This window comes from Ostrinia nubilalis, chromosome 1 (assembly GCF_963855985.1).
Source record: "Ostrinia nubilalis chromosome 1, ilOstNubi1.1, whole genome shotgun sequence".
Classification (NCBI taxonomy): domain Eukaryota; kingdom Metazoa; phylum Arthropoda; class Insecta; order Lepidoptera; family Crambidae; genus Ostrinia; species Ostrinia nubilalis.
Window position 1 is genome coordinate 6,458,127 of NC_087088.1, and position 27,474 is coordinate 6,485,600.

Here is a 27,474-nt window from a genome sequence, read left to right on the forward strand (position 1 = left end):
ATTTGCGTTTTATTAATGAAAAACATTCGCTAAAACTCATTATTTTTTAACAAATAACAAATGAAATCCATGTTCAAATGCAGTTTTTTTTAATAAAATTTTATGATTGCACCTTAATAACATACTTTTATTCATAAAAACATTGAATTCGAATTAAAAATTTACCTCTGCAAATCATATAACCAAACGCATAGAACGAATGAAATACGAGTTCCACTACCCGCCCCCAGGTGGCATACATACTTTAAGGCTAGGCAGGCTAAGTTGAATACTACTCTACAATAGGTGGCGTTAATGGACTACGAAAAACCACGTGAAATGCTTACTTCTTTTTATTTATTTATACTTTAATGCCAAAATTTTAACCTAAGGCGAACTTAATCTCACATTTAATAAATTATACATAAATAAGTGTTTTGAGAAGTAGTATTTTAATCTATGTTCTGTGAATGACAAGTGTTATCTGTCAAGTGTCAAAAAACTTGAAAAACTTTTACGAAGTTTTTGAATTATGTTAAATTTGTTTATAAACACAAGTAAGTATAGATTATTACACTAAATTAAGGCATTCTATCAAAAATTAAAACAACCCAAGTTTCAATAACTACTCCTGTAACTTTGGTTTCTTCATATCAAATAATCAATTTCATTTTCAGTGCCAAAGGCAAGAATAATTGCCCACGCCAGATGGAGACCCAGCTAAATAATGTAGTAACAGCGCGTGGTCGTGTGATGAGGGTTCCTTGACTTGAGTTCTGGCGCAACACGTCCTGGGCACTAAACAAGATTGGGGATGGGACGTCTAAAGAGGTGCAAGCCTGGAAAACGGTAAGGCCTATTTTATTGACATTAACCAATAAACTGTTCAACATACTTACACAACATAACATTATTATGACTCTTATAATGCGAACAGCTAGGGACTGGAATTTGTTGCCTGCTGCTGTCTTTCCCGAAGACTATAATCCGGGTGTTTACAAGGCGAGAGTGAATAGGCACTTACAGCGCAGATATGTACCATCCTAGACTGCATCCCACTTAACACTTGGTGCGATTGTGGTCAAATACCTGCCTCGTTATGCATAAAAAAAACAGTGACTAAGATTTATCACAATTTTTCAGCCACATTCTAGCTAGCAGCTAACATGTTTTTTTTGTTTCTCATTGCAGCTCTCGTCTTGCTCTACAGCACTTGCACTTGTCCCACCATCTACCAGTGTTGGAACTCTTCCAATAATTACCCACACCCAGGTGGAGAATACTCCAGTTGCTGCTACTGCTACTCTAAAATATGTAAGTTAAATAATGGAATATGATAATGTTTGTTTATATTATTATTATGTATGAACAGTATGATTTATGTTGCACAAATAATGAAGGTATTTTTAGTAGCTTTTGCCAGCGGCTTCACCCGCTTAAAATTTAGTTTGTCACAGATTGTCATAAATTATAGACTGTGTGTTAATCTAGGTTACAAACAATAATACTGTTAAGTTTACACAAAATCCGTTCAGTAGTTTTGGCGTGAAAGAGTAACAAACATCCAGACATTATGACATCCAAACTTTCGCATTTATAATATTAGTAGGATAATAGATATGTGTTGTTGCTATATCCTAGCTAGCAGCTAACATGTTATTTTGTTTGTCATTGCAGCTCTCATCTTGTTCTACAGCGCCTGCACCTGTCCTACCATCTACTAGTGTTGGAACTCTTCGAAGTGTATTAATGATTATTATTTTAGTAACCATAAAAGTTTAAAACAATACATTTTATTGCATAATTATTTGTTAGAAAAAAATGATGTAAAATGAGTAGGGAGGCTGTTGATTTTTCATGGTTATTTTATATCTTGTTGATTGTTCCAAAAAAAACTAAGTTTTCAAGAATGCTGTGATTAAAGTACCCATAGTATTATATTTAAAATGAAAACTTAGTTTGTAAAGAGACGAAGGCTGACCACAAAAGAAGTACTTATAGCTGTCTGTGTCTGTGTAAAGAATTTAAATAAAAAGACGTGTATATTTAAACAGTTTTCTTTATTTTATTAGTCATTTATTCCTGTAAATAAGCCCACACAGGGCACTTTTACATGTCCCAACGTAACTTTACCCTACCACTTTGGCAGTATTGTGGGTTAAGGCTGATTAAAACGTGTTAAGTAGATAAGTAGGTACCTACCTAACTACTTTATTAACTTAATTTTAAGTAATTAATTGCGTAGTAGTATAGTACAAAACTTAGTAGTAAGTTTCAAGTCAAAATTTAGATTGTGCTTGTGTTTTAAGTAGATGCAATTTAATCACGTAAAATTAAGTGAAAAACACTTATCTACTTAACACGTGTAACTCAGCTTTTAGTGCTATAGTTGTTGATGAAAAAGAACTCTTGTGTCTCACTAAAACTTATTTCCATTAACACCAAGCACTCACCGCTTACCACACTTTATCTTTCAAAGAAATAAATTAATTGCATACGAGGACGAGGATAGAATTACACCTCTATGAGAATTTATACGATTATCATGAGTTACGAGTCACCGCAATCATTTGACATTAGCAATGGGCTCATGAAACTTAGACAATTCGAATTTTCTGTCAAAATCATATTCATCATTCACTCATCGTATAAAATTACGATCAAATCGTTATCATATCGTTATCGTTTTATGAACTCCTTACACAATTAGAATTAGCCGTTTGACACATCATAACGTACGTTATGAACTGTCAAATGAATACGATTGCCTTAGACAATCGCACCACAGATCCTAATAAGTGCGAATAGTCTTAAGGCTCGGTTTCCACTAAGGCAGAGTGAAGCGGAGAAGAGCGGCGAAATGTCGGGTGTACGAATTTTTCTATAGTATTTCTCAGCGGCGGCGGCGCGGCGCGGAGAGCTGTGTGGAGCGGAGAAGATATGTGAAAATAATGAAATCTAATTCTAGGTCTTGTTGATATGCAGTTTAGGTTAGTGTCCGTGACTTCCACTCGGCATGGGTGACACTGAAAACCAGGGTCGCGGCCTTCCCCACCATGGGCCACGGCAATGCTGAGTGGAGTCCCATTCCGATAGGCATCGCTGTTGCGACAGGGTAGCACTGCTCAGTTAACTTTTTATTTCCTTGAAATATTTATGTGCTTTTTTTCTCTTTTTTTCGTATAAGGATCTTAACTAATAGTGATGTTCATCATAATAAATGTTTCTTACTTTCTTTCTTTCTTAACTGGTTATTCGAAACACTTCTCTGCTCCGCACCGCTCTGCTCAATCTTGGTGGAGACCGAGCCTTATGCAGGCTGTTCACTAATTGACGCAGCCTAGATGTCGCGAGGTCAGTCGCCATGTTTACTATAAATTGATATTTTATCACTATGTCACTGCTAACTAGTCTTTACTAGGCATGCATAATGAACCTAAGTAACTTGTCGCTTTTACACTATTTGATTAAACAAAGTTGTTAGGGTCTAAGTAGGTAAATAGTATGATGTCATTATTAGTAACACTCTTTCCTCTAGAGGCTTAGAGCCTTACATTTAACTAAGTGTAACATTTTTAGAAAGAATTATGGTTTTGGATGTTATTAGCTAGGTACACGGCGAAATATCAACGGGGTGGTCAATCATACAGAAATTACACGCTTCTAAGGTTTTTTACTATTCCTATCGTCTTCAAGTCTAGCTATGATTGTTGTTAAATAAAAATACCCTCAAATGCTTTGCGATTGAGAATTGAATCTTAATAGGTACTAAGTGTTCTCTGCGACTCTACCTTGGAACTCTTGCTTGACTCTACAGCGCAGGATCTTCTTAGAACGCTAAGTATCTGCTATCTTCCTCAGCAATTCCACCCTGAACAGCGTATTTTTTTTTCATTCACAATCTACCAGCAAACGAAAAGAAAAAAGAAGTATTAGATACTAGTTAACCTAGCTATCTGGTACAAAATGGGCTCTAAGCTGCGTGCCTTGGTAAAGACCTAGACCATGTTCACATAGACATTTTAGGTCAATATTCAGCTAACTATTGGGCTTATTTCTACTATTAACATTGCTATCTCAATTTTTGTGAAGTACTACGTCAAACTTTACATTAATTACAATTAAATCGTATTAAATATACGTACTGATTAACTAGCCATGATCTTACGCTGCATCATCGACCATCGCCTCTCCTAATTGGAAATAGGTCGACAAGTAATGATAATGATTTGTAAAGTATTGGCTTCCGTTATTCCGGCTTGATTTCCTTCGGGCCTGGTATAAAAGTGCCTGCCGGTGGCCGTATGTAGTACTTTAAGGAGCTTACTCGAAGTATTACCACATCCAAAATGAGGCCCTTTCTGTTTCTTTGCCTGGTTATGGCTGTAGCCGGTATGGATGCGCATGTAAGTAACCTATTTTTTGTTATACAGGGTGTGATGTATCGGATAATAAGTAAATGATGTAGCTTTAAAATTCTGGCTACTACTTAACACACGATCGATATTAAACGTGATTCTATCAGACAGGAAACCCCATGTTCAAATCGTAATTATTCATAATAATTATATAATTTACTTTTAATATCTTACAATTCCTAGGAAGTAGGTAAGTTAGTAGGTACCTACTTTTAGTTGTTGATTAATATTAGTGATAGAAAATATTATTTTTAAATTCCCTTAATGTACCGTCACTTTTGTGTTCCTTTCTTTTCTAGTTTTGTGAGATGTAAAACAAAGTGTTTTATCTATCAACTTTTTTTCAGAATGTCCAGCTGTCCCAGGCCCAAAAAGACAAGGTCCACCAATACACGATGCAGTGCATCAAAGAGAGTGGAGTCAAACCCGACATCATATCCGAGGCCAAGAAAGGTCATTTCACCGACGACGAAGGTCTCAAAAAATTCACGTTGTGCTTCTTCCAAAAGTCTGGAATAGTTGACAGCCATGGAAAATTGAACGTGGAGGCTGCTCTTGCAAAGTTGCCACCCGGTATCAATAAGGTTGACGCTATGAAACTTCTAGAAGAATGCAAGAAGAAGACTGGCAAGGACGCAGCAGACACCGCTTTTGAGGTCTTCAAATGCTATTCGAGGGGAACCAAAACTCATATTTTGGTGTAAAAAACATTTATCCATTTAGTCAATAGGCAGAAAATTCCATGACGCATCACATCTTGTATAAATCTTATTATATTTATTCCGCCTTAGTTAAACATAGAGCGTAATGCCATGTTATTTTGTTATTACTTATTTATTTATTTAATTAATTAATTATAAAAATAATGTAAATTAAATTATTTTATTATTGCAACAACCTCTTTTTATTCATCCAATAAAATATTACAACCAGATTAATTTATATGCAAATATTAAGATAATAAATTGAAAGGTAACATAAATGATTAATTAGTCATATTAATTAGATACCTATCACAAAGTTTTTCTCATTGTCTTTATAATTTCTTTATATTAACCGATTTTTAACAATTAATCCGGGGTTTGTTATGCTCTTTGCATGTTCTACATATTATGAGACACTATAAACAACGCCACCCGTTATTTTTGGATGTAGAATATTTTTAGCTAACTTTAAAATTGATGATTTGTTTTTCAAACGCAGTTCAATTTGAAATAGCGATTATTCCTGTCACATAGGATTATGACAATGACTTAATATTATTATCAGAATAGATAAATTACTCGTAATTAAATGAGTCTTGTCAATTAATTTAAAAAAATCAACTAAGAACAAACATGAAAGTTTCTAAAGGTGAAGTGCATATTAATAGGTCAATTTTTCTCGACAACTTAACATAATAGAAAAATTAATTGTTATGGTACCTATAAAAGTGCATGTCGGCAGCCGTAATATTTACATTGGTATTCGCCTCGAAGTATTCCAACATTTAATATGAGGTCAATAATAATTCTGATTTTGTGTCCAATTATCGCCTTAGCTGGTTTAAATCCGCGTGTAAGTATTCATTGTAATTTCATTCATTTAATGTTTTTTTTTTATTTATACTATGTATATAATTGCAATTGATACAAACACATTTGCTGTACAGAACTGTGGTCAGACCACTGTCAAAGACCGAGAACAGCACAGCTAAACATTGGGCATCTTACGTAGAGTGATATGTTATGGTTCTATTTACAGTAACAAAAGTATAATGAATTTATCTAATGTTTATAGAAACTTACGCTAAATCTAGGTACCGATCTAAGAACTAGAAGAAAACCAATTGGGGGCTTGTCATTTCAGAAACAAAAAATAAAATGTGTCCATTTCCCGACTGTAGGCAGACATTCCCAACGCACTTTCCGCATGTTGAATACCCCTGGAAAATGCATCGCAGCTATAACGAATAAAAAATAAAATTAAAGCCTCAAAATCGGTCAAAGCTGTACGAATTTACACACAACTTATTTATTCTGGCATAGCGCAGCCCATCGCGTCACTGCGGGCAATGCATATTTTATATCGCCGCTGCATCGGCACGTGAAATCATCGGACTCGCTTTCATTTCAATTTCCATGTTTGCCCGCTCTTCGAATCCATATATTTTACCATGGGTGTTTGTTCCACCTATATTTTTACCATTTGTTTAATAGTAGGAATGTCAATAAATTCTATGCAGGAAATAGAAAATTGCCCACTGCACAATATTTGTCCAATAACTGAAATACCACTATTAAAAAGAGCCGAGTTCTTCAGTTGCTCTTGCAATGGCGACTAAAATTATGCGTTGCAATGCGAAATATGAGTCATTGATTAAAAACTAAATCTCAGAATCCATAACACCTACAAACTTCTGACAGGTAGGTTCCTTATAGGTTGTGGGATGTCTATACCCTGTAAGGACCTGCTAAGAACGGATTTCACGAAACTCCACCCCAACGTCCAAAACGGGATCCACGCGTTAAACATGTTAGCTCGTACCTACACCTAATTAGTCATAATAATATCTACTTTTCAAATTTTTAGCTCGTCGAGGTGGACCCAGAAATGGCGGCTGGCATCATCGAGATTAGCGAGCAGTGCATTGCTGATGTTGGAGTAGATCCAGAGGTTATGGCTATATTGAGAAGGACAGAAGTACCAGACACCAACCAGTACAAGAGAGTTCCAGAGTTTGTTTACTGCGCGTACAATAGATGTGGCTTATGCGAAGATAATGGCCGAGTCAAAATTGACAAAATATTAGATATTTATCCTAGCAGTTCGGATAAAGAAGCCATAAGAAAGCTGATGGTTGATTGTGACAAAATGGGGAATGATCCGATAGATACCATTTTTAAATACGTAAAATGCTTCTATGGGTTCACCCCTGAGAAACTTGTATTTTGATCCAGGATTGTAGAAAAGTAGGCAGTAGTTTGATTAGTTACTAAATAAACATAGAGAGAAATAAATAAGGGTGTAGTTTTATTTACGATAGTTATGAATACCCATCGGCACAATCCATTCCTTTTTATTTCTTCATACAAGCTGAAAAAACAGAAATAAGTTTAATTAGTAGGTACCTTAGGCACAGACGAGTATAATTATCAGTATAAACACTGGCCTCTTGTTTCTTATGTTTTTGTATTAGGTACGTCTTTGTAACAACAATAATGTAATGTTGACCATCTTATTTCGAAAATTGCTGTTATATTTTTATCTAGACGCACCGATCGAGTTATTATCCTTATAACGGAGGCAACTAACGGAAAAAGCATGGAAGAAGCTCTATAAAATAACTACCTAACTTATAGATTTGTAAAGATTTCTGCCGCCAAATCTGCATGTTAAATCTAGCGAAATTTTAACATTGTCTGCTGGTTTAAATATTATTTTATTTAAACTTTAATGTCACATAAATTGTAGGTGAACTTAGTGCCATAGGGTATTCTCTGCTAATTGACCGTCAGATTAAATGAAATGAGGAGAAAAAATTGTTACATTGTGGTGATGTTTCCATATAATAATTAATATGAGTCGGAGGAAACTCTGGTTTTATTTTTAAAAACACATCATTAGGTGGTTATACCATATTCCCTACATTATGGGTTTCTTTTATTACGTACGCACGAACTAGACGATGTTTCTATGCTTTTATTTGTTTACTCAACTTGACTCTTAGGACTAGTATAAAGGTTATAAGTGGATCAGTTGGAAGTTCATTTCGTTAGAGACTATTGTAGCAACTTATTTATTCAGTAACTACGACTAGTTAATATTGTAAAATGTTTCGTATAGCAACGTTATTGGTGTTATTATGTGTTGGATATTTAACTGCTGAAAAGGTTTGTTTTTGTCTATTATTGTAAATCTTAGTTTAAGAGTGCACAAGAGATCCTGCCGGTTTTTCGTTTTTTTTACTGAGGACATTTTGAGTGATACGAGAACTTTTACAGAAATATACTGCCTGCCTGTGTTTTTGATGAGGTTTTGCATTTATTCATTCGTGAAAAGTTTGATTTGGACTATCCAATATTAGTCTTTTGTCGACAAACACCAACGATAAGTACCTACTTAGAATCTATAGTAACTATCTTGTGCGGGGCTACGCATAAGCGTAGTGCACGTCGATCCATTGGGATCTTTGGTGACATACTTTTATTCCTTCTCATCCACAAAAATTGAATCAAGTGCTTGGGTGAGAGGGACCTGTATTAAAGTACTTAGCCTAGGCGCAGACCACCATCTTTTAGTTGGCCGATAGTTGGGCCCGACTCTAATTTAAATGAAGAATCGGCCGATACCAAATCGGTGTAATGTGCGCACTTTCATACATCTCCATACTGATCAACAGCCTGACTATCTAACAGATAGCTATCGGCCAACTAAAAATCGGTGGCCTGCGTCTAGGTTTAGCATACTAAAACATGTTTGTACGACATACTTATTTACTTAGTAACGTAATTAATTAGTGGGCATTTACATTGTTAGGTATAGGTAAACGTAAACCGTTCTGCTTTCGTGGAAATTGTCGTAATTACACTGATTAACTCCGTCATTATCTTAGGCTGAGTTGCACCATCTCACTTTACCAGTAACCGGTGTTTTTTTTGTATGGAACTTGACCGATTTTTGACGTTTGTTAAAGTTAAAGTAAGATGGTGCAACTCAGCCTTAATAAAGAGGACACACGCGTGGGTGGAAACAGAATGAGAATCCTTGGATTTTCATTCTAAGACAATATCAGTTACTTAGCTGTAACTTTACTAATTATTAGGAAAATTGAAAGTTGTTATAGCAAAGCAAAACAGTATTATATGGAAAGTGAGAAACGGTAGTCTTTTTCTTAACACGATTAAAAATGGGCATAAGCTGAAAAAATTCAATGGAGATTTCTACTTAGAAACAGATATTTTATATTTACTTCTATGTTCAGTATTACAGCGGAAATTAAGCTTTTAGTTAGTAGGCCTAGTAAAGTAAATAACTTACGAGTATATTTTCCTTCGAAAACAAACCCATATCATCGACTATTTCTTGTTTTACAGCCAGTCGTTCACTTGGACTCCGAGAAGATGGTCGAAATATTACCACAGGTGATACAATGCGTTGCCGAGACTGGGGTCAACATTGAAGCTCTAGACAAACTCCGTTTAGGGGTCCCTGGCGAGATAAAAGACCCTAACCTCCCCAAATTCGCCCATTGCGCCTTCCTAAAAACAGGATACAGTCATGAAAATGGCCGCGCAAAGGTGGACAAAGTTCTAAAACTGTTCCCTGCTGGTGATTATAAAGCGGCTCTGAAGAAGCACGTGCAAGAATGCGACAAAGATGGAAAGGACCCAGTGGATACTACGTACCAATTCTTGAAGTGTTTATACATGAAATCGCCAGTGATAGTAAGGTTTTGATAAAAAGTATTTTTTGATTCGTAGTAATTTTAGCATCTACATACACACCAAGTAAACAGTGAAATCTATATGGTCGCAAAACCAAAATGTACCTTTAGTCTGTTTGTGCTGTTGACTATAATTTAGTATCTTTCTTTTGTTTATTATTAATTTTAGTAGAACTTTTTATACAGTAGATCCAGAGCACAGTAACAAGCATGAAAATAAACAATGCTATTTCTAAATTGAAAAATCTCTTTATTGAATCTACTTAAAACTAGATTAATCACTAATATAATATAGGCAAAGCCTAATATTTATGTTATTAGGTATTTGTACAATCCATTGTTAAATAAATTGAAATGTCTGTACGAGTGTGAATAAAGGTAAACAAAACATACTTCATAATACTACTTCGTAGTCATTCGAGATAACTAGGTAAATTATTATTAATTATTTTACTATTTATGTATTTTTATCAGATAAACAGTTCCCAACCTGGTAACTTTGGACCACAAGGGGTGTAACATAAAATGTTTTTTGTGTGTATTTTTTTTAAATATTAGGGAACAGTTTAAGCGTTTGTAATAATATAAAGTTCTGAGTATCACATCAGTAGGTATTTGTGTAGCTTGGGGGAGTCCTATGTTCAGCAGTGGACGTCCTGTGACTGAAATGATGATGTTGATTTGTACTTCATCAGAAACTTTACGATAACACTTGCTGCTGAGAAAATAAACTCGGTGTAAAAACATCAGCTTCAACAACGAGTTTCTCTTATCTCAGGTTCTGAAGAATAGCTATCATCATCCGAAAAGTCTCTTGTTCCATACCCATTCAATTGTTTCACGTTCACAGAACTATTATCGGTCTCATTACCCTCATCGTAACTCGACATGTCATCCAAAGTAGATTCATATGCATACGAATTATTAGAAGAGGTATCTCCAAGAATATTGTTTCTGATATCGTAGTACCGCGTTCGGTCTTCGATTCTGTAGAAGTCCAAGCTGTTTTCTTTTCTGATTAGATTGAAGTTCTCGTCAAGCGGAACGAAGTAGGTTTTTATGTAGCCGGCGCCTTTCACGAAGGTTTCGCCGCGGTAGGTCGTGAGGATACCGCATTCGTCCAGGATGATGGCTGTGTTTTCTGTAACCTGCAAAGAAAACCAAACATAATTAAGGTAGTTTTGAACACGATATTTTGGAGAAGGAGCATTTTATTGAAGAAACCACAACACATTGTTTGAAATTAAAATGTCATAATATTTATACTTTTAGAGACTTTTAGATGATTATAGTATGTTTTTTTTATACTTGAAAAAAAAAAAAAACAATGTTGTGTCTTTTGTGTTCATACTAATCTAATTGAATATTCAAATAATTGCTGTAATCTTTTTCAATCACATCACAAAGCATTGTTATGATAGTGTTGGTTTATAATTAATGTTTTTTTTAAGGGACATGATTAAGTATAATTTTGCTAGTGTAGAAATGTATTTATCATTCCGCTTTCAAACAGAAGAATTTTAAATCACAATAAACTTACTTGAATTTTACCCGTTTCACCAGTGGAGTCCATCCTAGAGGCCATGTTGACGGCGTGCCCCCATATATCATAGAGCGGCTTGAGCGACCCGACCACCCCCGCCGCGACCTTCCCGTTGGAAATGCCTGTTACACAGACAAATTCGGCCATGTGGAGTTTACAGAACATTGTGTGGATAAATCAAAAGCAGAATGTAGTCGCAAACATGCACTTTTAACTTAGAACTAATTTTCTTATTGCACACACTTTACTAGGTATTTTATTTTAATTTCAAATATAAAAAATAACATTGTACTCGACAAGTAACTGGTGTTGATTATCTCATCACGATTTTGGAAGCCGATCCTTTAGTACCACTAATATAAAGCCAGCAGAGAAACGCAACATTTTCACCTTCGAGTCTAAACTGACGGCTAAAAAAGGTGTAGGTCTAATTGTACGGAAAAGTAATTATTGAGTCAGACTGTAGTCAAACCGGTTGAATACAGTGCTTTAGAAATAATAATTATTATTCATCAAATTCAACACGACACATAAACACAGATCATAATTCCAATTCATACCGATTCTCAGATTCAGTCCTTCAAAACTCTGGAAGGAGCCTCTATTGAACTTTTGCAGCTGCATCATCATGGCTGCCGCGAACTCCACCATTGTCAGCACAATGGCCTTGTCATACGGGCTGTTCTGGCCTCCATATGTGGAGATGTTCGACGAGGAGTTGAGGGAATCCCTTCTGCTGGGGTCCAGGCCGCAAGCGGCCATGTACGACATGCCGGCTACTTTAATCTTCTCCACTTTGTATATGGATTCACCCGTGAGAAGTAGCTGAAAGCCAAACATTTTCAATAATAAGGAAGATCTAAACTTGAAAGTACTAGAACTTATAAAGTGTCTAGGCCTAGGTGATACCTCCCTTTTCTGGATTACGTAGCCACTAGGTATATTTATAAAAAACTTATGCTCAAACAAAATATCATTTTTTTGCTATCAAAAGATTGATATTCCCTGCTTATCTAAATGTCTACTAGCTACTTTGGGGCACGAAAGAAGCAGCTCCTGCTCAAGCAAAAAGAAAAATAATACGCACTTGGTACTTACTCTGTCAAAATCAGAAATAACTTCATCTAGAATCCTTAGCACGAACTTGTCACTCATATCCACATCGTTGTCCAGGCCCAGCTTGTGGTCGATCAATGAGGCGAACATCACCGCCACGTTGTCGTAGTTCTCGTAGTACAACTCGTCGATGGATCGGTTCAGGTTGAGGTAGACTTGCACTGTGTAAAAGATAGATAATATGTTCTTAGATATTTTAGTACACCAGAAAGTGTGTAACACTGTGTAGTGTGTGTAGTGTATGCACGACAAAATATCACTTTTACATTAATAGAACTTACCAACATGAGCTGGAAGTATATTCTCCAACAACATATTATTGACCTTCAACATAGTCTCGGCCTCCTGCTGCTCCTCGTTGAGCTGAATCTGCCACAGATTATCCAACCTGTTCCTATACTCTGTCGTCCGATCGATCCAGTACAAAGCAATGGTTATGAACACCACAGACAATGTGTGAGACACTCGAGGGTCGAGACCAACGTTCCAGGTTACATCTTCCGCAAATAGTGCGGTTTTGACTTCCCATACTACCCACAGGTAGAAGGTGGTCATCGCGCCAGCCATGATCCATTTAAAGACGAAGAACACTCTGCTGAATAGGAAGTTGAGGAGCAAAGCTAAGCCCCAACACTGTGTGACATGCTGAAAAGAAGTAGAAAACGTATTTGAACAGTGGATTAAGGGGAAAGGCAAAAGGCTACTACTACTACTACTACCTAGTCGTTCATTTATTCTTATCAGAGTCAATTAGAGTTTACACTTTCGGTTTCAGCGCCTTAAAATAGCTGCCAAGTATTGAAAAGCATATAGCTGTAACTGTAAACAGCTTGAATACCATCAATTGAGATTAAAGACACAAAGTCATAATAAAGCTTTCTAGGTTTCTGTTTGAGTTAAAAGCGCCATTCTAAAAGTTAAACCAAAATTTAAAATAAAAAAGTGGTGATTACCCACGACGAGACGCAGTTCGACAGCACAGTTTCAGTCGAATAAGGATCATCCACCTCTACTTCTGAACATCCTATGACGTTCATGGCAGACGTAGCGCCCAATCCCATGCCGATGACCAAATATATCCCTGCCCTTATCTTGGCTGATCTGATGATGCTAGCTGAACAATCGTATATGTATCTGAGGAACTTGTTTCTAGGCTCATCGACGCCCTTGTATTTCGTCCATAAGAAGTGGAACCACGCGAGAGGCTGCATCAGGATCAACATAATCATCAGGAATGAGAATACGCTCCATGTGTACCATTGGAATCCTCTGAACCTGAAATACATGACATTTAATATTGTTAAACTTAAAGTAAGATTAGGTATCGTGATTTAGTTCAGTGTATAAAAAATAGGAAGAAAACCTTAGGTATTTGTATTCTGGCCCTGAAAAAACCAATTAGATATTTTGAAATAATTATGTAGGTATAAATTACTCAATTGAGTGGGCAAACGAGTGATCCTATAGGTTTGTATTGTCGTACAAAATGCAAGGAAGGAAAGCGCGCGATAACTCGTTATATGTTTTTTTTAAATTATAATTTGGGCTTTTTGAGGTCAGCAAGAGCGCGGATCTATCGGTTTATGAGTTGTTCTCGCTTACGTAATTTGGAATTTTGCTGAAAGATTTTAGGCTAATTTTTCACTATGTAATTTATGTGGGTAGCTTTTGATGTAGGGTGCATCGTTGAACAGTGAACCGGCCTTTTTTCTAAATGCTCTAATTAGCTGGAAAATGAAGCTAGAAATGTCATTATGGTCTTATCAGTCAGGTAATTTAATAAGGTTTCTAATTTTTAGGCTTAAAATTAGCCTCAGCAATAAAAAGGTAACTTAAATTAGGTTTTAAAAAAAAATGAAATTTGGCTCACTGTGTACTACGGGTAGTTTTCACTGAACCACCCATATTTCAACAGTGAACCATAAAGTTAATTACGAGTAAAAATTATGATTTTGGAAAATAAACAACATAATTTTAGATAATCAGCTTTTATTTTTACAACACAAAAATCAAATGGAAATAAAAATGATTATTTCAACAAACCAGTCTTCATAAAAAATCACAGAATCCAAAAATAACAACGAAACTTACACAAATCCCAAATGAAAAGAAAAATGCTTCTTTTAACGAAAATAACTAAACATTGTCTAATAAAGCCTTCAAGTAATCAATAATCAACCTTTTTGGTGGTAAACAAACAGTCTTCATTTAAAAAATCACAGAAAACAAAAATAACACAAGACACAATTGAAAAGAAAAATCCTTCTTTAAACAAAAATAACTGAAAATTGCCTCTTAAAGCCTTTAGGTAATTAATCAACCGTTAGGTGGTTAAATAAAAAAACAGTCAACCGGTTCACTGTGTACTTTGAAAACCTGGTTCACTGTTCAAAACATACACTATTCAACTTATGAGTTCACAAACAATAAGAAGTACGCGGAATGGTCATTACGGAATGTGCTCATTATACAGATAAAACTACAATAATTTTGATACCAAATAGATTTCGTACTTAATATAAATAGCAAAATATACAAAAATCGTAAAGCATAACTAAAAAAACTATCTTTTGTCGTCAAGAAACAAAGAATTCGCAGCCACACTTCACACCTTAGCCACAGTCGCCGGCGCACTACGGGAGAGGGTAAGGGCATCCACGAGACACGTAGTGACTCGTTCGGTGGAACTGGCAACGTCATACTTTTTGAAATATGGCGGTGGTTCAGCGTATCTGGTTGGTTCACTGTTCGACTACCCACCCTACGTTTATTAAACCATTAAATAAGTAATTACCTACCAGTTGTTAGTCAGTCCATTTATCAACAGGATCAATATGAAGATGATGAGGCAGCACAATATGTAGTACTTGAATAGTGGATCTGGAAGCAGCAGGAATGCCTTCTCCGTGGAGTACTTTTTGTACATCAGTGTGAACCGATTCAACCTTGACTCCTTTTGGAACTGAACCCTGGAAATAAGTTATTGGAAATGTTTTATTCTTGAATAAACAGTGAATTGTTAATCATGCTTAGGGTGAAAGATTTGGTGGAAATCTATTGAATAAATTATATCTTGAAATTCCTTAGATCTTGAGTATAATAATACGAGTATCTTAGTGAAGTTTTCATATTTAATTTTTATTTATAAATCAATATGTCCCACACCCACACTAGGTCAAAAGAGCGTTCCACGGTTGAAGGGTGAAAATCTAAATAACAAAGTTGAATTGTTTTGAGTTTCATGAAAACGAACTGTATTTTCTATATATTTTTAAGAAAATGGTTCCAACGTACTTTCCGTTTGTCATATCTTCGATCTCCTTAGCCATTTGCGCGTCTGCGGCCTTCAGCATTTGCTGGTATTCCACGAGATTTTCGTCCATGAACGTCGTGGTCCTTCTCTGAGTACCCACTGAACTTCTATTTTCCGATCGCTACTGGAAATACGGAGAAAATACAACATTACTGGTATTGCTGGTTCAAATGTATTAAAGTAAATAAAAATAGGTCAAGTACGACTTTGACTAACATACGAAGGATCTTTTGTTCTTAACCTAAATCTTAGGAAGCTCTTAGTTGAATGGCCAAGGATTGATCCCATAAACGGCACTTCTTGTGATTTTTGCCTCAAAAACAATATGAGAATTTGGTTAGTTACTTACTCTAGCGCTGGTGTTTTTGGTCATGATTTTGTTGATTCCAACAGATGCTCTTCTGAATGGTTTGTACTCGAGTGGCTGAAAATACAACGTGTGACATTAATAAGCATTTATTTTAGAAGTTCTCTGACTCTCAGGATCGACTCTAACTAGAATGATAATCGTTTTCATAGACATAATTAGTGTTTTGTATTATTTACTGCAAAATCATTTATCAGTTGATTTGCTTATTTGTTTCGGATAGATAAGTGGCATAGACATAGATTAATAACTGACAGCCTAAAATTATCTAAAATATTAGTAGAAACTTACCCGTGCAGGTCTTGACAAAAGGAACGTTTCCAATTTGTTCTTTATGATGCACGGATCGCTCTGCGAAGCGAAGTTTGGCTCGATAATGTACTCGCGCGCATAGTCCAGTATCAGTTCCAGTGTTTGTTTTGTTACGTGCACTTTGCTGAAAGTTATCAAATACATACGAAATAAACAAATACGATGTGAAATCGATTGGCTTAAAACATATTATAGAAGACTAGAAAGATTTTTGGAGTTCATAGTTGTAAGCTGTTGTAAGGTAACATGTGCTGTTCAAGGTACCGTAGCACAAAGGTAGATTTTTCTTTCTATTAGTGTATTACTTTGTGTCGATAATTTTTGTCTAAGAGACAACGATGATGTGTCTTGTACTCTTCACTTACCTAGGATGATCGTATTCGTATTATTAAACATACAAAAACATAAGAAGCTCTACAACACTGTACATTTTGTTGAGATCGAAATTGTGTTATGAACTTATTTTGTTTTTATATTGATTCTAACAGGCACATGTATGGTACTCGTAAGTTATAACAACTCACCCCGCTTGTCCAGTGGACTCCATCTTGCTGGCGATGGTGGCGTCCTTGGACCAGATGTCGAACTGCCACTTCTTGATGCCGATGAGCCCGCTCAAGATGCGGCCTGAATGCACGCCTATCCTCATGTCAATGTTCAAGGAACGTTTCTCTCTGAAACGTAGAATTATCGTTCATCAATATCATATTATGTAGTTTTAATACAAAAAATATATAGTCCGATGTGCTGATTAGGTACGTCTACTTCGAGATGTAGTGGACCAATTTCCAAGCTAATGCTATAAATAGGATAACTACTTATTTTTACTTATAAACAATTTTAGTCCCCACTTTCATCCGATGTTATATGGCAAGTCACCCTTGAGTGCCTTTCCATTGAACCTACCTAATTCTACTTAGTACTTTTCAGTGGCTAACTAATTCCCTCTTGCAGCTGCCTTGAGATCAAGGTCATCTATGGTTTTGCGTAAAAATTTGGTCTTAAAGGAATAGCCATTCTAGACTAGACTGCAGTACTCTTAATTGCAATCGCAAAAAAGTGCATAAGGTAACTTTTTGATAAAAAACCTAAAGATAAGGTTCATTAAGATGTAAAATGTTCCGTCATTACCTCACGTCCTTGATGATGTTTATCATTTCCAAACCAAGGTCAACGCAGTTCTTAGCGTGTAAAATTGTTGGTTTAGGTATACCACTGACGCAATAGTAGCAGTCTCCCAAGAACTTTATCCTTAATACGTCATGTTCCTACAAAAATAAATACATTTTAAATTAGTAGGTACACAGCGACAGCATTGAAAAGTATAAGTACTTCAATGGTGATAGTACGTAGTACGTATTATTCTGTGGTGATAGTTAATGCTGATATAAGGCTTTTATTAAGAAACAAAGCCTTGATTGAAATACAAGCATAAGTTACCTAATTCAAATTTGAGATTGGTTGATCTGTGCCTCTGCCTTTTTGGCACTTAAAGCTTACAAATGAAAGAATTATCTTACCTTTTCCAATGTATTGTTATGTAAGTTAATGTGTCATGTAAAATTACCCTCATTTTTACTCATTGACTTACCTCAGACGCTTCATCGAACCGCCCAAACAGTTCGTTCAGTAGTTCCACCATCCTCATTGGAGAAAGTGTAGTTGAAATCATGGTGTAGTTTACTATATCGGCGTACAAGATGCTCACATTTTCATGTTCCTGCACATACAGCTGCCTGCAATGGAAAATGACCTTAATAACCATGAGCTAAAGATTTTTGTTGCCCGACCACGAGCCGGAAGACGTAGCGTGGGCAGGCCTCCCACTAGGTGGACCGACGATCTGGTGAAGGTCGCGGGAGGTGCCTGGATGCGAGCTACGCAGGACCGGTCTTTGTGGAAATCCTTGGGGGAGGCCTTTGTCCAGCAGTGGACGTCTTTCGGCTGAAACGAACGAACGAACGAACACTCTTAAGCACCTATGTAGATGTTAACCTATTTCTTTCATCCCTTTATTGCTCTTTATCAAAAGACCGATTAGAATTTTAAATTGTCATTCATACTAATTTAAAGGGGATTTCCAGCAAATCATAAAATTGGAATGGCATTGAGTGAAATCAACACAAACTAATCCAGGGCTTAAACTATCTGAACCATGATTCATAATAAATATTGCAATTGCAATAAAATTTAATTCGGTAACGAGAAATTGTAATGACAAAGGATTGAATGTTTATAAAAAAACCTTATTTTCCTACTAAGTACCGAGCCAAACTGGGAAAAATACCTATACTTTAAACTAAAGTACACGTATACGCAAACGCGTATACGTGGTTGTAGGGGTAATCTCCGAAATGTGTGGATTGGAATAAGATTTTTACTATTCAAAACGTCACTACATTATTCCAGATGGACATCATTCATAGATTTTATAGCTAGCCGCTATATTTTGTAAATTGAACCTTAGTACAAAGATCACAAGGACTAACTTACGTGAATGATCTTATACTGTAGCTCAGGCTGCGCGACTGCAAACCCAAAAACATCTTCCTGACATCTTCTCTCACTTTGGACACGATGTGTTCTGGAAGTATACTCATCATCAGACGCTCCTGAAAGTGGAAATTACATTATTTTTCCTTAAATTAACTGAAATATGAGTATCATACTCATACGCTTAAAAGATTGCTCTAATTTTTAAATTGCTGATGTAAGCAGATTAATATTATAAAATATACTGATTAAAAGAACCGTTGAAGGGAGCTAGAGCTAAATGCTAGAGTAATAGTAACTGAGTGACGTAACCATTTTTTGAACTACCCATTTCTAAACAACTGTTAGCTCGAGTATAGTAATTCCTATCCACCAGTAATAAAGACTATTTCAAAACTTAAATACCTCTTGATCCTTGACAAATTTCAGCCTTAGCGTGCTCTCCACACACGCTCGCCTGTCCAGGAATGATCTCCGAGTTACTATCTCGTTCATAAGCCTGAAGTAAATGCCCATGAGGTTCACGCCGATTTGGTAGATTATGTCAGAAGCTACCTGAAAACAGAGGTTTCTTAGGCTGGGTTGCACCATCTTACTTTAACTTTGACAAACGTCAAAAATCTGTCAAACTCCATACAAAAACACCGGTTATCGTTGTAGTTACGGTCAAAGTTAGGTGGTGCAACTAAGCCTTAGAATTTTATTTAAAAATAATGCATAAAACTTGATTTTAACTTAATTAATATAGAGTCATGTCTGGAATTGCTTGCATATCAATATTTGATGGAATCACAGGCTTGAATCTATGAATTAAATGCTTGAAATGAATTTTGAGTGTTATTTTAACAATATGCCTTTGTCTTCTAGAGTGTTGAACTCATTTATACTATGTGATTATTTTTTTAAAGTAATTATAACCTTTTGTATCTATTAAAGGCTAACAAAAAGTTTACAATAAAGCTGGACATTCACGATTAGTTAAACAGTTGAAATGACTTGCATCCAAAAAATGACAGTTTAAGTACAATAAATTACACACAGACGGTTAGTTTTGGATCTACGTCAGTTCAACTGATATACTAATTCATCACACATTAATATTGTGTGGGATTTAAACACAACATATTTACTTACAAATTAAGTGCAAAAAAGCGAAGAAAGTGCATGAAAAGATTCTAACCCTTACCACCACCCCGATTTGAGGGTTTTCAAAGTACGTAAAGAAGGCAAATATCAGGACGTAGATCACGCTGACAGTCACACCCAAGATTATGGCAAGAAAATTGTTCCTCATTGGTAGAAATATGTAAATAGAGAGCAGGGCCATGGTAGAGTAGGCTGGCCTCAGAGATATGCCTTCGAAGAAGCTGTATATTGGCACTGCAACATCTAAAAGTAAGAGATTAATTTTGAAATATTGATGACCAATTAGGCCCGATTCGACCAAACTTTTATCCGAGAATAACTCCTGGTAATAACTGGCACATTGGCAGTTTCAGCATGGGCCTATGTCAAAGTGACGATTTATTCTAAGATTAATATTTACTCTTGTTTGGTCGAATCAATATTATACAGTAAGATTTCGGAAAAAACTCATTTTGTGTTAAATTGGTTCGTATTATTCGTTTAAACAACAATTTTTCAAGGTCCAACAATTTTTGAAGTTAGCACGTCCAAATAAGAAGGCGGTATATAAAGGTAGAACATTTAGTGATACTGTCGTATGTTCGGTGGTTTTGTCTTACTTAGTTACTCATTACTCAAGAGTATATTTTATTTTCTATGTATGTATATCTGCGTGTGCCTATCATATTGGACTAAAATAAACGCCGTTTAGAACCGCATAAGATATCGCAGTCATCACCATCATCATCATCATCATCATTTCAGCCATAAGACATAGTCTCCCCCAATGATTTCCATAATGACCGATTGGTAGCAGCCTGCATCCAGAGCCTTCATGCTTCCTTTATGAGGTCGTCTGTCCAACTTGCAGTCGCAGTATTTAGTTTGAATTGCCATTGATTGAACCATTCATCATTGTTCCATTGGAACCATTGTTCGTACCGTATGCATATCGATATAAAAATAATAAAGTAAATGTTACAAATTTACGCGATGCCGGATTTTACCGCGACTGTTTTATTATGTTAAAGTAGTCAGAAATTCGCTTTCAATCGACGTGTGGATTTGCAATGCAGATAAAATTTAAGAGCCATGTTTGATAAATTCCCAAATCCTCGATAAGCTGGTGTTTTAATTACTTTGTTACAAGAATGCATTTTACCAATACGGACCTAAAAATGACGGATTAACCTCTATAATTTGAGAAAGGGCATATCAGAAAAGCTAGATTAATCACTGTCTGATTAAATTACAATAAGTTAACGAAACTCTAGACCAGACTTTTTAAATCCGTTATTATTAGTTTAAAAATAAATTTTAAACAAGATTAGTGTTCTTAAACCCCAAAATGTCGCTCGTCATCGTAACTGTCAATAATGTTAACAAATTGTGCACGTAATTAATTACGACGTTTTATGAGATAAATCATCATATTAAAAGTACAATACAAGAGTTTGTTACCTAAACCTTCGCTGGTTTCCCAGTATAACTGCACGTTTAACTTGCTAAACATATTTCACTAAGCTTTATTTCAGTTCTAGACAACTTGACAATTTGGTACAGTCCAGCGTCAAATAGTTTGTGACATCCAAAGTAGCCAAAAAGTTTACAAAACGTCTTTGTTAAAATTGGAATATGGATTGGTCGTGTAGTCAACTTTTTGGCTAATTTGGGTGTCACGACTATTTGACGATGTCCGCCCAAAGAAGTAACTATTTGCTTTTTTTAATTATGCTCTGCTACAAAAAATAGTAAAAGTGCTTTTTAAAAGCCTACTTGCATAAATAAATGAGTTTTATGAGTTTTTTTACTACAAAAGTAGAGTCTACTTACCAGTTATAACCAGATCGATGGTGATAATAAAAGTGACGAATATTGGCATCCAAAACCATTTCTTCTTCAACGGATCGTAGAAGCATTTCCATAAGAACAGTATGGGGACTGTTATCCTTAAAATATACATTCCCATTGAGAGATAGGTTGATTGGGATTGAATATCCTGAAATAATGTATATAAAATAATTTATAGAATAATAAATGTATTAATTATTTCAAAGATAAATTAATCGAATTGTCTTTAAAATTTAAATCATATTGGCATTCCATTTTAAAGGCCAATTTGCAGCAGAAAAGAAAGCATTTTCAAGTTAAAAGGTAGGTCAAAAAAATTTTACCTGTGTGTATGTTCCAATTATTACTAAAACTATGTGTATAGTAGAAAATGTAACTAATAGAGTTATATAAATAAAAACGAGAGTTTCCCTCAACTTATCATCGTACTTTCTATATAAACCTTCCAGATCTTTTTGGTCGAATTGATCCTGAAAGTAAAGAATATTGTTTACATACAAAAATAAAGTAATAAGTATTCAATGATTCAATGAACTCTTATGCTAATGGTATTATTTATAGATATCAATTTGATTATTATACATTAGTCATAGAAATGATTGTAGTTATCATAATAGTACTGTAGCATAAATATATTGCTATTATAGGCTTATTTTGAACAATAAGAAAAGTTTGAATGACGCCTCCTCATTTACTTTCGTTGTATTCACTTGAGGGAGTTTCCTTGTACTTACTAAGTTCGTTCGTTCGTTCGTTCGTTTCAGCCGAAAGACGTCCACTGCTGGACAAAGGCCTCCCCCAAGGATTTCCACAAAGACCGGTCCTGCGCCGCTTGCATCCAGGTACTTCCCGCGACCTTTACCAGATCGTCGGTCCACCTAGTGGGAGGCCTGCCCACGCTACGTCTTCCAGCTCGTGGTCGCCACTCAAGAACTTTCCTGCCCCAGCGGCCATCAGCTCTTCGAGCTATGTGCCCCGCCCACTGCCACTTGATTTTAGCGATTCTGCGGGCTATGTCAGTCACTCTGGTTCTCCTACGGATCTCCTCATTTCTGATTCGATCACGCAGGGAAACTCCGAGCATAGCACGCTCCATCGCTCTTTGGGTGACCTTGAGCCTTCTTATGAGGCCCATAGTAAGCGACCACGTCTCAGAGCCATACACCATCACTGGCAACACACACTGGTCAAATACTTTTGACTTGAGACACTGCGGTATTTCGGACGTGAGAATTTCGCGAAGCTTCCCGAACGCTGCCCAGCCGAGTTGGATTCGACGATTAACCTCTTTCTCGAAGTTGGACCTACCTAACTGGACTGTTTGTCCCAGGTATACATAATTGTCAACAAGTTCGAGTGTAGTGTCTCCAACCTTCAGAGGAGTGGGTACAACACGGGCATTTGACATAATTTTTGTCTTGTCCATGTTCATTTTAAGACCCACTTGTTGAGAGGCTCTACTGAGGCCATCGAGCATTGTGTTTAGGTCCTCCACGGTCTCAGCCATGACTACGATATCGTCCGCGAAACGAAGGTGGGTGATATACTCGCCGTTGATATTTATGCCGAATCCGCTCCAGTCCAGAAGCTTGAAAACATCTTCCAGGGCGGTGGTGAACAGTTTCGGAGATATGACATCTCCCTGTCTCACCCCTCGCTGCAACTGGATAGGTTTCGAGTTCTGATCCTGGAGGCGGACCGACATTGTGGCGTTTTCGTACAAGCCCTTCAGCGCTTCGATGTATCTATAGTCAATTTGGCACCGTTGGAGAGACTGTAGCACTGCCCAGGTCTCGATCGAGTCGAAGGCTTTTTCATAGTCCACAAACGCCAGACAAAGTGGCTGATTATACTCCTCGGTCTTCTGTATAATCTGCCGTAGCGTATGTATGTGGTGTATGGTACTAAAGCCTTTTCGGAAACCGGCTTGTTCGGGAGGCTGGAAGTCGTCGAGCCTGCGTGCGAGACGATTCGTGATGACTCTCGAAAACAGCTTGTAGACATGGCTCAGAAGTGAGATGGGTCTATAATTTTTCAACAAGGTTTTGTCGCCTTTTTTGAAAAAAAGTATCACCACACTTCCGTGCCATGCCGTAGGCGTTTTTCCCTCAAGTATGACGGAATCGAACAGCCTCTGAAGAGCCTTTAGTACCGGCGTTTCGCCTGCTTTCAGAAGCTCAGCCGTGATTCCATCATCACCCGGTGCCTTGTTGTTTTTCAGCTGTTTGAGAGCCATTCTAATCTCGTACAGGCTGACGTCCGGGATATCTTCGGTGTAGTGTCGGGTCAGTCTAGCTCTTGGGTCTTCGGCTAGATTTGTGACAGGTGTACGTACACTCGTGTATAATTGTCCGTAGAACTTCTCAACCTCTTCCAATAACTCAGGCCCCGACGAGATGTCTCTGCCATCCTCGGTCTTCAGCTTGGTCAGTTGACTTTGGCCAACAGACAGATCCCTAGCGAACACTTTAGAGCCTTTGTTACGCTCAATCGCCTCTTTAATACGATCTGTATTAAATTGGCGTAGATCGCGAGTCAAAGACTTGGAGATCTGTCTGTTAAGACGCCGATACTGAGCAGCATCTTCAGAGGACTGCAGAACCAAGTTTCGTCTCTCTTCCATAAGTTTATTGGTGAGGTCAGAGATCTTTTTGGTTCCTTTTGGACGACGGGTTTTAAAGAACTTAGACCCAGTCGTTTGGACAATTTCCACGAACCTGTCATTGTATTCGTCCACATTTTCGCAGTCTCCTAGGCATTCGAAACGATTTTGCAACTCGAGCTGAAAGCTTTCGGGGTTTTGGAGTTGGATGGGCGCTGGGCGGAGCGTAGACTTCATCAGTCGACGCCTCTCGAGCTTGGGTCTGATATTCAATGTGCCTCTTACCATTCGGTGATCGCTTCCTGTTTTGACCGAGTTGATCACAGAGACATCATTGAATATATGCTTCTTCGTCGACAAGATGAAGTCGATCTCATTTTTTATAGCGCCATTGGGATGCAGCCATGTCCACTTTCGCTGTTTTGGCTTCCTGAAGAAGGAGTTCATCATAAAGAGGCCCTCCCTCTCCATAAAGCCAGCCAGCAGTTGGCCACGTGCGTTCCTCTCTCCATACCCAAATTGCCCCACTTTCAGCTCATTATCGCTTCGTCTACCCAGCTTCGCGTTGAAGTCCCCCATCACAACGGTAAAATGGGACCGGGAGCTATGTATGGCTCTGGAAATATCCTCATACATAGTCTCCACTTCGTCGTCGGGGTGTTCCGTGGTCGGTGCGTATACCTGTATGACCTTCAGCGAATACCGTTAGGTGATTCTGAGTATAAGGTACGCTACCCTCGCCGAAACACTCTCGATCTGGACCACGTTGTTGACAAGGGACTTGTGGACGATAAACCCGACACCACCCTGGGACTGCTGGTCGCCCTCCCGGAAATAGAGCAGGTTTCCGGATTTCAGGATTATGGTGTCCTCCCCCTCTCTTCGGACTTCGCATAATCCTACGATATCCCACCGCAACCTGCTCAGTTCTTCCTCGAGTTCGGCGAGCCTCACGTCAGTCCGCAGCGTGCGAGTGTTAAATGTTGCCAGGGCCAGAGGTCGTCGGGGTTGGTAGCCTGTCGGTACCCGGTGATTCTTAGCACCCCTCGCCCCACCGTTACCGTGACCGCTACCGTGGCCCGGGATAGTGGGGCCGCCGGGGACTAGGGGCCGTGTTTTTTTGTTCCTCTCCATGGGGGGGATTTGCCTTAATCGCCACGCTTGGCAGGCGGGTTGGCGATCGCAGTTTTTTATAAGGTTTCGCACGCAGACGCTGCTGCCCGTCCGGTGCTGCAGGGATTTTGTCGCCTCTTACGACACGCCTCCTGTTGGTGGTGGGGAAGAGTATTCTTTATGGCCGTCCCCACACGGCACAACTTACTAAGTACAAATATATTTTTTGTTCGTAGAAAATTATATTATTTACTGTAGTATACTGATTTTTACATGTTAATACACAATAAAGTTTCCAGAATGAATTTCTAAATTGTAGCGTAGTATCATCCCGTGGGCGTTATCATACCAAAATTATAAATGTGGAGTACTCATGGTTTTGTAACCAACTCTTATGAGCAAGCATTTAAGACCGACTGTTCTATCTACAAATATGTAGTATCATTTACGTTATTCATCATCATCATTGTTTGAGCCAGTTCTAGTCCATTCCTGGGCGAAATCATCATTGATTTTTCACTTAATTTATGAATTAGGGTCAGTCTCAAATCAAATCAAATTATTTATTTGTAAAACATAGGTAAATGTGGAATTCAGGTGGTACATAATAACTCAAAGTTCGAGAATGACCTATATTGGCATTGCGTCCTTATTATAACTAATTGTCTAAAAACTGAAACCCAGTCCTCAGAAATATTTTTGAAATTACCAACTTACCCTTAAATACTTCCAATTCCACTGTTTCCCTCCAGTCTGCTCGGCTTCTTGTGTCCTGAACTCATGTAGGGAGGACAAGACGCTGGTCACCCTGTTGGTGTTCATGGAATACCTGGCCAGCAGCTCCAAGGCACCCACTTGGAGCACCACGGACCCCGTGGTCCGACTGTACTCATTCTAAACAGAAAAGCAAGAATATCACTATATCTATATTTTTAAAAGGGAAGGCGCACTGACTCACTCTACTAGTTTACTATAATTTAATGCTATTTTTGCTCTACCATCACTAAGTTTGAAGTAACAAAGTGTTGAGTTATGTTGTAGATATGATTTGTGCCATTTCTAGAGTAGCTCTCACTATTGTTCAATCAATAAAAACTAAAAAAAAACTTCTTCAAGATAAATATGACTGGATAAATAGGATGTTGTGTCTGTACAACATTAATCTATTAATATTACGCAAGATTACATTGTAAACATGAGTTTGTTTGTGAGAGTTCACTCAAGAACTCTCATAAAATAAGAAAGTAAGTCCTAATATCATATATGAAAACAAAATTAATATTGTATTATTATATAATTATAAAACCTGCATATATTTAAAAGTTAAGAGTAAAACATGTAATTAAAAACAAACAACTAACGCATTAATGGTAAATTTTATCACTGAAATGATAAGCAAAAATAATAGAAAAATCTAGGAATTCGGTTCATTTACTGATTACGTGCCCTGATTCAGGGGATTTCCACCAACGATACTCGTAAGTGTTAAAAGTTTTATAAATAACTAAAATTACACTTCTGGCTTACCATACTGTATGTTACCGTGAACACAGCATCGTAAGAAAAACAAAAACAAATCACTTATTCCAAAATATACGTTCGTGTTCACAGATCACTTCGTCCGTCACGTATCAACTCCTGTTGAAGACTAGCAACTTAATGATGTCCGTTGAGTGATTAACGTGATAAGCGCCACTTACCGATGATTAGTAGATTCCGATTGTGATAACTCATTACTCGATTTCGATTGATTAATTGCGGATTTCGAAGCGCACTTTGTGTCATCAGTTTGGATGTTGTCAATATGATAAGTAGGG

At 37.2% G+C, this 27,474-nt stretch overlaps 4 protein-coding genes and 1 long non-coding RNA gene across 6 annotated transcripts; 4 read left to right on the forward strand and 1 right to left on the reverse strand.

Annotated features, from left to right (window-relative positions):
• The first annotated feature begins 356 nt into the window (after nucleotides 1-356).
• Nucleotides 357-1,900, forward strand: LOC135088107 (uncharacterized). Its single transcript, XR_010260958.1, has 4 exons — nucleotides 357-536; nucleotides 657-828; nucleotides 1,171-1,293; nucleotides 1,657-1,900. It is a non-coding gene; the product is annotated as an uncharacterized LOC135088107 (long non-coding RNA).
• Nucleotides 1,901-4,267: 2,367 nt separating this feature from the next.
• LOC135088097 (general odorant-binding protein 56d-like) lies at nucleotides 4,268-5,204 on the forward strand. The gene is made up of 2 exons (XM_063982987.1): nucleotides 4,268-4,385; nucleotides 4,745-5,204. The coding sequence occupies exons 1-2, from the start codon at nucleotides 4,329-4,331 to the stop codon at nucleotides 5,099-5,101; spliced, it is 414 nt and encodes a 137-aa protein (XP_063839057.1). The 5' UTR covers nucleotides 4,268-4,328; the 3' UTR covers nucleotides 5,102-5,204.
• A 1,785-nt stretch (nucleotides 5,205-6,989) lies between these two features.
• LOC135077203 (uncharacterized) lies at nucleotides 6,990-7,331 on the forward strand. Its single transcript, XM_063971752.1, has one exon. The coding sequence runs from the start codon at nucleotides 6,990-6,992 to the stop codon at nucleotides 7,329-7,331; it is 342 nt and encodes a 113-aa protein (XP_063827822.1).
• Nucleotides 7,332-8,168: 837 nt separating this feature from the next.
• On the forward strand, nucleotides 8,169-10,067 carry LOC135088086 (uncharacterized). The gene is made up of 2 exons (XM_063982977.1): nucleotides 8,169-8,269; nucleotides 9,473-10,067. The coding sequence occupies exons 1-2, from the start codon at nucleotides 8,210-8,212 to the stop codon at nucleotides 9,833-9,835; spliced, it is 423 nt and encodes a 140-aa protein (XP_063839047.1). The 5' UTR covers nucleotides 8,169-8,209; the 3' UTR covers nucleotides 9,836-10,067.
• Nucleotides 10,067-27,461, reverse strand: LOC135087934 (adenylate cyclase type 7-like). Of its 2 annotated transcripts, none has more exons than XM_063982803.1 (20): nucleotides 27,185-27,461; nucleotides 26,375-26,551; nucleotides 22,266-22,412; nucleotides 21,925-22,090; nucleotides 20,153-20,355; nucleotides 19,372-19,521; nucleotides 18,967-19,085; nucleotides 18,065-18,209; nucleotides 17,605-17,741; nucleotides 16,998-17,147; nucleotides 16,453-16,597; nucleotides 16,144-16,218; nucleotides 15,776-15,915; nucleotides 15,280-15,450; nucleotides 13,435-13,756; nucleotides 12,763-13,126; nucleotides 12,464-12,642; nucleotides 11,926-12,190; nucleotides 11,363-11,487; nucleotides 10,067-10,970 (listed from the first exon to the last, which is right to left on the reverse strand). In XM_063982803.1, exons 1-20 carry the CDS (start codon nucleotides 27,185-27,187, stop codon nucleotides 10,575-10,577), a joined length of 3,579 nt encoding a protein of 1,192 aa, XP_063838873.1. In that variant the 5' UTR covers nucleotides 27,188-27,461; the 3' UTR covers nucleotides 10,067-10,574. The 2 variants fall into 2 exon arrangements, with proteins under 2 accessions (XP_063838873.1, XP_063838867.1); XM_063982797.1 differs by having other exon boundaries at nucleotides 20,147-20,355.
• Nucleotides 27,462-27,474: the final 13 nt, after the last annotated feature.